This window comes from Sminthopsis crassicaudata, chromosome 1 (genome assembly GCF_048593235.1).
Source record: "Sminthopsis crassicaudata isolate SCR6 chromosome 1, ASM4859323v1, whole genome shotgun sequence".
NCBI lineage: Eukaryota > Metazoa > Chordata > Mammalia > Dasyuromorphia > Dasyuridae > Sminthopsis > Sminthopsis crassicaudata.
In genome coordinates, this window is record NC_133617.1 from 251,621,044 (window position 1) to 251,633,182 (window position 12,139).

At 33.4% G+C, this 12,139-nt stretch overlaps 1 protein-coding gene and 1 long non-coding RNA gene across 3 annotated transcripts in view; one reads left to right on the plus strand and one right to left on the minus strand.

Annotated features, from left to right (window-relative positions):
- The window catches only part of SPIDR (scaffold protein involved in DNA repair), a 537,804-nt gene that overhangs the window by 311,917 nt on the left and 213,748 nt on the right, over window positions 1-12,139 (plus strand). For both annotated transcript variants that reach the window (XM_074277903.1, XM_074277912.1), the window contains one exon: window positions 10,600-10,810. In XM_074277903.1, coding sequence (XP_074134004.1) covers window positions 10,600-10,810 — 211 coding nt within the window. The remainder of the gene's footprint in view (window positions 1-10,599; window positions 10,811-12,139) is intronic.
- Window positions 1-12,139, minus strand: part of LOC141548766 (uncharacterized) — a 102,954-nt gene that overhangs the window by 71,916 nt on the left and 18,899 nt on the right. The gene's annotated exons all lie outside the window — the stretch shown is intronic.

Genomic DNA, 12,139 nt, shown 5'->3' on the forward strand with positions numbered 1-12,139 from the left:
CAAGTCACTTAACTCCAGCCTCAGAAAAAAGAAGAAAAAAAAAGAATTTAATGCAAAAGATTGTAAAACTTGATTTTAGACATTAACATATAAGAAAACTGGAGGGGAAAAAAGAAGGCACTGGGTTGTGAAAGGCTTCAAATGACAAAGGACTTGATATGTGATCCTAGAAGGAATTGAAAAGAGGCACCGGCTAGGTAAGGAGTGACATAGTTAGAATTATTCTTTAGAAAAAGATTGATTAAATGTTGTAGAGATTTTGGGGAGATCATTGAAAAATCTATTTCAGTAGATAATAATAGTCATAATAATCATAGTAATAACAACTTATATTTATCTAGCCCTTACCATGTGCCAGGCACAGTGCTTGGTATTTTACAATCTCATTTGATTCTCAAAACAGCCTGGGAGGTAGAAATCATAACATTATTATATTACATAGATGAGAAAACTGAGGCAAGGTGAGGTTTCTAGAGTCACACTGCTAATAAGGGTCTGAGGCCAGATATGCACTCATTTTTTTCCTTTTTCCAGGCCTGGTGCCCTCTCTACTGTGGTACATAACTGTCCATATGATGAGGACCTATACAAGAAGGGTAGTTGTATGGATTAAGAGAACATGGCATATATGAGAGATGTGCAGATAGAAATGAGAAATTGAATATATGAGTAAGGAACCAAGGATGACCTGGATGGCCAAAAAGATGGTAGTCCCTCAAAAGTAACAAGAAAATCGGGAAGAGGAAAAAGTGTTTTGTGAGTGTGTATATGTATCTGGGTATGTATTTAAGATTACAAGATAATGGGTTCTATTGCGTTTTAGATGCCTATCAGAAATCCAGATCAAGCTATCAAAAGAGCAATTGCTGATTTGAGACTGAAGCTCAGGAGAGAAATTAGGACTGGATGTCTAGATCTGGGAATCATCTGCAAAGAGAAGACTATATGTCCAATGGGAGTCACTGAGATCACTAAACAAGGTAGTCCAGAAGGAGAATAGAAACAGCTCCTAGACAGAATCTTGAGGGATTTTCCTCCATTTTGATAATTACACAGGATGATAAAAATAATTCTTCTCCTATGTCTGTTGGAAGTATGAAAATCACTCTAGTGCATTATCTCATTTGGACCTTATAACCACTTTATGAAATAGTTGATTTTATGTATTATCCCCATTTTACAGATGAAGAAATAGATCAAGGCATATTTTAATTCATCTATGGGTCACAAACTGTTCAGAACAAAAGTTAGAGCAAGATATTCCTGTCTCCAAATCTAGAACCCTTGTTACTTCATATCATGCTGCATCTTTTAGGTTTTAGAAGTCAACATCTTAAGACTGAAGAACTGAAATGGACCTCAAAGATAAGCCTAACATCTTAATTTTACTTATGAAGAAAATGAGGTGCAGAGAAATTAAACAGCTTGTCCAGGAATAGATACAGAGCTAGTAAACATTAGAACTTGGAATTCTCACTACTGATCACAGAAATGCAAATTAAGACAACTCTGAGATACCACTACACACCTGTCAGATTGGCTAAGATGACAGGAACAAATGATGAATGTTGGAGGGGATGTGGGAAAACTGGGACACTGATACATTGTTGGTAGAGTTGTGAAAGAATCCGGCCATTCTGGAGAGCAATCTGGAACTATGCCCAAAAAGTTATCAAACTGTGCATACCCTTTGATCCAGCATTGCTATTATTAGGATTATATCCCAAAGAAATACTAAAGAGCAGAAAGAGACATATATGTGCCAAAATGTTTGTGGCAGCTCTTTTTGTTGTAGCTAGAAACTGGAAGATGAATGGATGCCCATCAATTGGAGAATGGTTGGGTAAATTATGGTATATGAAGGTTATGGAATATTATTGCTATGTAAGAAATGACCAGCAGGAGGAATACAGAGAGACTTGGAGAGACTTAAATCAACTGTTGCTGAGTGAAACGAGCAGAACCAGAAGATCACTATACACTTCAACAACAATACTGTATGAGGATGTATTCTGATGGAAGTGGAAATCTTCAACATAAAGAAGATCCAACTCACTTCCAGTTGATCAATGGTGGACAGAAACAACTACACCCAGAGAAGGAACACTGGGAATGGAATGTAAATTATTAGCACTACTGTCTATCTACCCAGGTTACTTATACCTTCGGAAGCTAATAATTAATGTGCAACAAGAAAATGGTATTTACACACATATATTGTATCTAGGTTATATTGTAACACATGTAAAATGTATGGGATTACCTGTCATCGGGGGGAAGGAGTAAAGAGAGGGAGGGGATAATTTGGAAAAATGAATTTAAAAAAACCAAAAAAACAGCAATTAAAAAAAAATGAACTTGGGATTCTAATTCAGGTCCCACTTAGCATGGATCCAATGTTATTTCTACTAATTTTTGTTCCCTCACCCAGAGACTGAAAGTTATACATAAGACTTAAAGTGTGATTTCACTGAATAACCACAGAAACATTCTTCCTGGCATTAATGAGTTGAATATTTATATATTTCAAAGGAAATATGGACTTAAACTACCATTTTTTTTCTGACAAAAACAATTCTAAAATGCAAAACAATTACATTTCTTTTCAAATGACCCATTAATCTGATTGGTCTTTTCCCTGGTTAAGTTGAATTCCTGGTGTTTAACTGGATTTAATTATCTGACAGACATGTTGCTTGTGTGTTTTTTATAATAGAGGGCTTAAACAAGTCTCCTTGGGATCTCCATGGTGAAGTGTGACCCAGTTTTTAGAATAGAAGAAGCAAGGCAGCTTCCCAATTCTGGTTCCAGCTTCCTCTGTACTTTTGGGACAAATAACTTGCCAATTGTTTTCCCTTCTTTTAAGCAGTGTTAGTAACATTGGCTATCCATTAACACTTTAATCAATGCCTTTGATGGTAAAATGAAAATTATTCAGCCAGTGTTTGGAGAGTCTCTAGGTATCACAGTTCACTTGCAAGTGCTAAGTCATTGTTCTATGTTACTAACAAATGATCTTGATAAATTAGTGAAAGAAGGCTATATTTATAGTTTGCAGGTATGTCATTTATTTCTGAAAACCTGCTGTTTTTGGAGATGTCTTACATCACCTCTGTTAACATGAAGAGACCTCAAGGATTTATGAAGAGTCCTGAAGTGGCTTCTTAACTTGGTTCAGTTAAAACTTCATTGCCAAGGCAGGAGAATGCTTTGGCCAAATACAAATGTATGTATTGCTGCCAAGTGATACGAATTTAATTGAAAAATTACATTACTCATCATAAATTCATCAGATTTTATCCCATATTTTGATGAAATTTAAAATATTCATGTGCTGTTTGTTTGCTTTTATTAACTGCCTTTCAGCCAACTCTGTGCTCTTTGAGTTTTAAATGAAAAATACAACTTAAAAGTAATAATATGTATTTAATGATTGATAGAAACACCGTCAGCTCAGCATTCTATTTCATGTTGTCATGGAATGGTGGAATTTTGAGTTAAGATTTGATCAAGAATATTTTAAACTCTTTTGGAACCAAATGCATTTTGAAAGTGAAATTTTCTATTGAAAGGCATGTGAAGAACAGAAAGGAAATCTGAATAAAAATTCTACATAAGTAATACATTCATTAATAAGCTTAATTTACAAAAAGATATTAAACATCTTTTAAATGAATAGTTAAAGGTCAATAGTGATATCTCCTGCCAAACTAAAAAGATTTCAAGTATAAGCCAGGTGTTATATTCATGCTTTTCCCTAACAGATCTGCCTTAAAATTCAGGGATACTCATTATCAGAGAACTGGCCATCAAGTGATGAATTCTTTTGTCCACAGCAGGTTGTGAAATGGTACTGAGATACTTATGAAAGGGGCTTTCCCTTTTATTAAGTGGAAGAAATCCCTGCTTATTAGGATACAATGAAATCACTCACAGATTCTTAAATTATTGATGTTTATGCACTGAGAGGTGGGCTAAAGGTAGATGAGATATTGATCCAGCTTCTTAATCCTCCTATTCTCACGAGAAAGTAGGACTAATATAGTTGCTATAATACAAAGTAACGTATGATAAGTACTAGAAGTGATATCAATAAAATGTTTTCTGAAGGCTGAAAATGAGGAAATAATTACCAAAAGGGAGATCAGAGGAGGCTACATTTTAATTATGCTTTAAAGGATAGCTAGAGTCCAAAAGGCTTTCCTTTAAAGAAAGAAGATAGAACATTCCCAAAATACACAAAAATGCAAAAGAATTGTCTGAAAAGTAAGAAGAGAATGAACTAGGAAAGAGCAGTGAATAACTTAAAGAGAAGAGAGTACCAAGAAAACTATGATCAATGGCATCAGAAGTTGCAGAGAAATAAGGATTAGAATTGGGAAAAGACCATTTGATTAGAAAGATTTTTTTATGGCAGTCTCTATGCCAAGAGGGCTAGGGGACCTTACTCATCTAGGATGGATTCAGCAGTTACACAAATAGTGATAATATAAGGTACATAGTAAGGGAGGCAAAGTAGCAATCCAGAATGATTCTAGCTCACAAAGCACTTACTTGCACATAGCTTCTCATTCTAGATCTAATCGTAATGACATGATCCCTCAATTGCCTACTTCAATCCAATTTTGATTCTTCTTCACTTCTGTGTAACAAATACTCATCTCTAGATTTTTGTGACATGATTCTGTCATGGTTCTCCCATTTCCTTACTGATTGTTCTTTCTCAGTCTCTTCTGTATATTCATCTATGGTGAGAGCTATCATACCATTCAGGTCTCCATCTAGGGACTGACCCAATGTTACCTCTTGTTAATCTCACCATTAGGATAGATAGATAGATAGATAGATAGATAGATAGATAGATAGATAGATAGATAGATAGATAGATGGATAGATGGATAGATGGATAGATGGATGGATGGATGGATGGATGGATGGATGGATGGATGGATGGATGGATGGATGGAAAGATAGATAGATAGATAGATAGATAGATAGATAGATAGATAGATAGATAGATAGATAGATAATTCTGAGACTTATTGGCCAAAATTCACCACCCACAGCCCAGCATTCCATCTCAAATTCATGTCCAAAAGTGAACTCATCATTTCCCCTTCCCTCCCTTTCAAATCCAACCCTATTCTTAGTTTCTGTATTTCTTTTTCATTACCGCCATCTGCCCAGCCCCCCCAGGTTTGCAAACTCAGTGTTATCTTTGATTCACTTTCCCCACAAATCCTATGAGTAGCCAGATCTTGCCAATTCTATCTCTGCAAATCAGGCCTTTTCTCTCTACTCATATTCAATACCTTAGTTCAGACGCTTATCATTTGTTGACTAGACTATTGCAATAGCTTCCTAATTGGGCTTCTTGAATCATTCCAGTACATCACAACTCCTGAGGTTATTTTTTTCTTAAACACAAGGCTAACTATGTCCCTACTCAACTCATTGCTTTATCTAGGATCTAATATAAACTCATTTTTAAACATTATGTCAACCTTTCTTTCCAACCTCATTGCTTCCTTTCTCTATTCTTGAGAGGTGGTTTGTTTTAATAGAGCACTAGAATTGAAGTCACAGATGAGTTCAAATCATACTTTGAATATTTATTAACTGTGTGATCATGAACATAACTTTCATTTTTTCATCTGTAAAATGGAGATAGAAAGAGAATAGAATTGTATTGTTGTGAGGATCAAATTAGATTTACATATATATATATATATATATATGTAAATGTAAATCTATATTTTCTACACAAAACACTTCTGAATTTCTCTGGCCTTTCCCTGACCATGTCTCATTCCTAAAATGCATCTCTTCCTCACTTCCATCTCACTGAATCCATTTCTTAAATTACTTAATTTGAGAAACCAATTCTTGGTCCCCCCTCCTTTCCTTCAATGTTTCATGCTCTTCATTCCTAATCGCCTTATATTTCTTTTTCATTTATTCTGCTCATAATTATATATAATATTTTCCTGATAAAATAAAGGCTCTTTGAGAGTGCAAATTATTTCTTTTTGTGAGTTTGTAGTTTCCATGCCTACTATAGTGCCTATTACAGAATATGCACTAGGCACAATTAATAAATGTCAGAGTTCGAATTTAAGCCCAAGTCCTTTGATTCAAAATCTACCAATCTTTCTCTCAGTAGTTCTATCTATGTTTCTAGATCTGTTTGTCCTTGGAAATTATTCTCGTCTTTCCCTTCATTCCATTCCATTCCCTTCAATTTATCATTATTCTAAGCTCTTCTTTGTTCATACTAAATTATTTTCATCCCTCTTTCAGAGGGTTTTCTCATTCTTTTCTTTTCTTTTTTTGTATTTTTAGAAGAAATTTTATTGGTAGTCAGGAATGGAAACTAGGTAGGTGTTCTTTGAATGAAATATGGGTAATCACATTTTGCTATATGAATGTAATGTTTTATTAATAAATCAAAAACATAACAAAAATTAAGAATCATGAAAATATAGATTGCATTATGTACAGTGAATAGAACAAAATAAATACTGAAACCCAATGATCATGACAACTTAGATTAAAAGAACAATAATGACAAAAAAACAATGCCAAGTCAGATGCAAAGGAATTATAATAACTAAGTTTGGCTCTGATTATGATATATGAGAAGGCATTTCCCTTATTTTTCTTTGCAGAGGTGAGGGGCTAAGAATTTTGAGTATTGCATACACTGCCAGAATTTTTTAAAAATCAGAAGATCCTTTCCTACCTTATGATACTTCTATTTCCAATCATTTATTTGTTTGTTTGTTTGTTTATTTATTTATTTTATAATGCTATTCAGTCAATTTTTAATTGTGTCTGATTGTTCATGGCCCCATTTGGAATTTTGTTTTGTTTTGTTTTGGGTTTTTTTTTAATTATTGCTTTTCATTTACAAGATATGTGCATGGGTAATTTTTCAGCAATGACCTTTGCAAAACCTTCAGTTCCAACTTTTCCCCTCCTCCCTTTTACAGCAGGTAGACCAATACATGTTAAATATGCTAAAGTATATTTTAAATACAATACATGTATACATATCTATACAGTTATTGCTGCACAAGAAAAATCGGACTTTGAAATAAGGTAAAATTAACCTGAGAAGGAAATAAAAAAATGCAAGCAGACAAAAACAGAGGGAGTGAAAATGCTATGTTTCACTGATTTCCCAGAGTTCTTTCACTGGATGTAGCTGGTTCTCTTCATTATTGAACAAACAGAACTGATATGGTTCATCTCATTGTTGAAGAGAGCCATGCCCATCAGAATTGATCATCATATAGTATTCTTGTTGAAGTATATAATGATCTCCTGGTTCTGCTCATTTCACTCAGCATCAGTTCCTGTAAGTCTCTTCTCTCATTCTTTTCTAAAATTTTATTCATCTCCTTAACTTCTTTCTGTTTATTTTTTATTAGATTTATCTAGTTCTGAGAGGGGAAAGTTGAGGTCTCCTACTAGTATAGTTTTACTCCCTTTCATTCTTTTGTAAATTTTCCCCAATCTCTGTTCATCAAAATTCCCATTAATAATATTTATCAAAGAGAACATCTGGCTCTAGATTACAGTACTATACTACGTACTAATACTACATGTATTAGACACAGTATTTATATAGATTTGATTAGATGAGGTCCTTGCCTTCAAGAACCAGAGTTGTAGCAACCATAATTAACCCAATTTCTTTGGACACATAAAGTTAACATAAGACATACAATCTGTTTTTGAATATAAAGGATTTAAATATATATATATATATTTTATATATAAATATAAAGAAGTGCCATAAAGAATCTTCAGTATTTCTGTGAAAATCAGTACCCTGGCCTCTCACCATATCTTCACCTTCTCCAAAAAAATAATGAATCCAAAATATGTAACTTTATGTTGCCTAGACAATGTGCCCACTATCTTATTTAGTAGTATAAATTTATGTGCTGGGAAAAAAAAATCTTGCATAAAAGTGAAAATTATTCTCATAGCAACAGGCAGTGGGATTTAATCACTCACAGTGGGAGTTAATTCTAAAGACCAGAATCAGATATTCACAGGAGTTGAAATGGATGTGTGCTTCAAATATAACTAAGACAAAGAACAGAAAATTATTCCTATTAACTTTATAAGAGATACAATAGTTAGTGGGAATAGAGATAAGACATTAAGGATTAACCCTCCTCCACCATTTTATAATTAACTTAAAAATTAGTCTGGAAATGTGAAGCAACCTCATAAGTCTTACCCTAATACTCTTACCCAAAGCATCACAAAGGGGATAATAATTATATGGGAAGAGGGATAGAAGGGGTGAGTGGTTAAGCCCTTTCTCTGGGAATTATAATTCAGAACCTGTAAGAAATGGATTCTTAACCTTTTTTTTTTCTTTGAGTCATAGATCCCTTTGATAGTCTGATGAAACTTATGGATCCCCTCTTAAGATAATATTTTTAAATGCTTAAAAGAAAATATTCAGGATTACAGAATTATAATTGTAATTATACAGAATTATAATATATTATAATTATCAACATATTTTTAAAGTTCACAAATTCTAGGTTAAAAACTTAAAGAGTATAAAGAGCCACCTAAGGAAGGAAGGAAACAAACATTAAGTACTATGTACAGGAACTCTGCTAAGCACTTTACAAATATCTCATTTGATCTTCAAAGCAATCTTGGAAGGGTAGTTGCTATTATTATTCCCATTTTACAGTTGAGGAAACTGAGGCAGAGTGATTTGCCTAGGTTGCACAGCTACTAAGTTTCTGAGACTGGATTTGAACTCAGGTCTTTCTGACTCTAGAGGCAGAGCCTGGAGTCTGTGGTACTCCCAAACTCTTGAATGAGATTTCACTGAATAGAATATTCCTGCCAAGGGAGACTAAGTATTGCCCCTTTGGGTGTTTATCAGTTTGCTAACTGTGGCCAAAAATGGGTCAATTCTGTAAAAATCTGTGGTTATTTTTAAAATTTCTGGGCTCCTTTCTTACAAAGGCCTAGAGGTTGCATTTTGAATATGCATAAATTTCATTCTTGGCTAGTTGATGTCAAAGGGAAATCTTGGGTATTAGAACAAAAGATTTATCCGTGTTAATCTCGGTAAGTGGGAGTCTATTTTAAAGCTTTCTTCCTGAGGGCATTTTAAGGCTGGCTTTTACCCTACCAAAGGCTAATTCCAAGTATGTAAAAGATCTAGTTTGCTTTTCCACTTTAAGAAAATAAGAAGGAAATTTAAGTGTAGAAAGCATGAGTAAGAGGACACTGGTAAAGCCCTCAGGAATCTCTCTTGTTTCTTCTTAATGAATTGTAAGCTTCCCTTGACAAGTTTAAAACCTTTAGTTTAAGTTAACTCTTCATTACCTAGGCTTCTATGGATGAAGCCTTTGTCCTCATTTTTTTTTTTTTTGATGGTTTCTCTTTGACATGGCATAAACTAGTAATCTTCTGCAATCACAAGATAAAATCCACCTTGATGAAAAAATTTCAGGGATGTTGATCAATCAGTTAATATCTTATCATTGTTGAAATAAGTTAATACTGTATTTGTATATTTGTCGTTGACCTTTAAAAAAGAAACAGAAATGGGGGATGGGGGGCTAAAGATAGTAAAAGATAGAATGGGGAGAGGATTTAGACACAGAGACTTGGAATATGTTTCCCAAAGAGAGAGCCTTCTGAGCATCTTCTGAGCCCACCAGGAAACTATATGGCTCTGGAAATATTAGCAGATGAAAGCAGTGGCTGGACAATGAGAAGATTCTAAGCCAAACCAGGAATGTAGGAAAAGAAACTAGCAGCAATGATGGTACAATAAAAATAGTTTTTGGACCCAAGACTTTAAACCCAATAGAGGTTTTCCTGGACCATAGCGAGGAAAGATGTTGCTAATTTTGTAGCAACCCCAAGATTTCTTACTCAAGGTAAGAGGGAGTGGACCTCAACTCCAAAGTATTACTAAAGTTAAGAATATTGTGTAAATCCTTAGGGAAAGACTCAAAAGAGTAAAAGAAAAGTGACTATAACTTCTTAGAGGTTTGGGTACAAGTCCCTTGTATTTTGTTATCCTTGTGAAGGTACATAAAGCCTACTCTATCTTTGATGTGATGTTACTTGAGCATTTGCATGGAAATTGAAGATACTTTTTTTCTTTAAAGACTTTGACAGGAGTCAAATTTGAATGCTTCCAGGGAAAATAATAGATGGAGACAAAACAATCCCAATTCTAATTCCATGAGAAACTCAGGGTGGAGATGTGAATCAACCAGAAATTGTATGAGATAACTGCTAGATTGAATGTATCCTATGTAAAATATAGAGTTTCACTTGTGAGCACTTAGTTCTCTAAGCTAGGTACTTTAATGTAATTTTTTTTTAATGCTTCTAACCTTAAAACAGCAGCTTAAGAGGTATCCATTGAAATAATTATTATGAAAACTGTCAACTTTGTTGATTTTAGGCTGATTTTTAAATTGCCATTAAGTGATCTTTCTTCATATACTGTATTGAGCAATATACATATATATGCAAATTACAAATACATAAATAATTTTGTCAGACACATAACTAATTGTCTTATCTCTTATGCAGGTATAAACTACTTCTCCATGATAAAAGCATTCCTATTATTATGAACACATATTTTTGCCAGAAAGTCTTTGTCAAAGAAGATTCAGAAAAACCTGATAAAATGCACTGTCTGGGGATGTTGCCTATAAAAAGAAAAACCATTTCTTTGGCTCAGGTGTTTAGATTTAAAAGCCAAATAAATGATATTGCTCAGGAATCCAAAGGACATCAGGTAAATTCTTGTTGGATTAGGAAATAAATCTTTGTCTCAATATTGGTGAGAAAATCCTGTAAGCCATTTATTGACATCTTTTGTCCCTCTAAATAGCAAAATATGTTGGGGAATTTTATTGTTTTTCCACTGAATGAAAGGATCTTTGATCTATTCAAGAATTTAGTATTCAGTTGTGTTCTATTCCCATCATTTTAATCTCCATATATTATTCTGATTGTATTATGTTTTACTGATTTCATCAATTATGTAAAAGGCTATTTTTAAAAAAAAATTAATGCTAAATTCCCTGGTCCATTTGTCAGCCCTGTTTTAGGGAATCTTAAAATGTACCAAGAGTTTGGTTTCAATTTTCTTCTGAAAACTACTATTGTCCTTTAAGTGAGTCTAAACTTATAATTCACTATTTTTTTGTTTTTTCTGGTTGGGTTTTGAACTAACTATATAATGCTGAAATCAGAGGAAATGGAATTAGAGTGAATGGAAAAATATTTATGAAGAAATGCTTTCAGGGTTTTGGTTCAATAATTTTTCCAAAAGTCAGGTAGAACATTTGATCAGTAAACTCCATTGTCAAGGAAGTATTGAAGAGGGAGATGGTTATGATGGAGAGGTATATATTAATATTTTATTAATTTATATAATAGCTGGAATTTAAAATAAATTAACATAGATTAAAGTTTTGAATATGAAAATCAAAAACATTATTTGATTGAATTTAAAGAACTTATTAAGTATTATGCATCAAACATAAGAGATACATTTACAAAATCAAGACAGTCCCTGCCCCTTGAAGAATATGCATTCTAATTGGGAGAGACAAAACATACCAAGAAGTAATTCATGGAGAAGGGAAGAAATAAGGATATTATGAGAGTTAGCTGACATATCCTTTCTAGAATCTGAGATAGTATTGATTTGCTCACTATTCTCTGAGTTTAATATTGTGAGGAGATGAGTTGGAATACTTTGTTGGCAAAGGAAAAATCCAGATGAAATGTGAAATATGTCATTTTTTCTGGAGCTGGATACATTAACATTTTGTAATTTAATTGGCTTTTAGTTTATTAATTTTAATTATTTTATTAACTTTGATTTTTATTAATTTATAGACTAGATCTGTTTTCACTGGCTGATTCTGCAATCAGTGCAAAATAGCAAAAAAACCAGGGCTGTGGTTCCAAAATTGAGTGAATTAAATCTCACAAGGCTTAATCTCAGGGAGAACTAAAAGATAAGAATATCTAGGGAAAATAATAATAGATTATGTTACTCACTGTTCTCTCTGTTCTTTTTGTTTGCAATATCTGTCCCAAGTATTAATAGTTG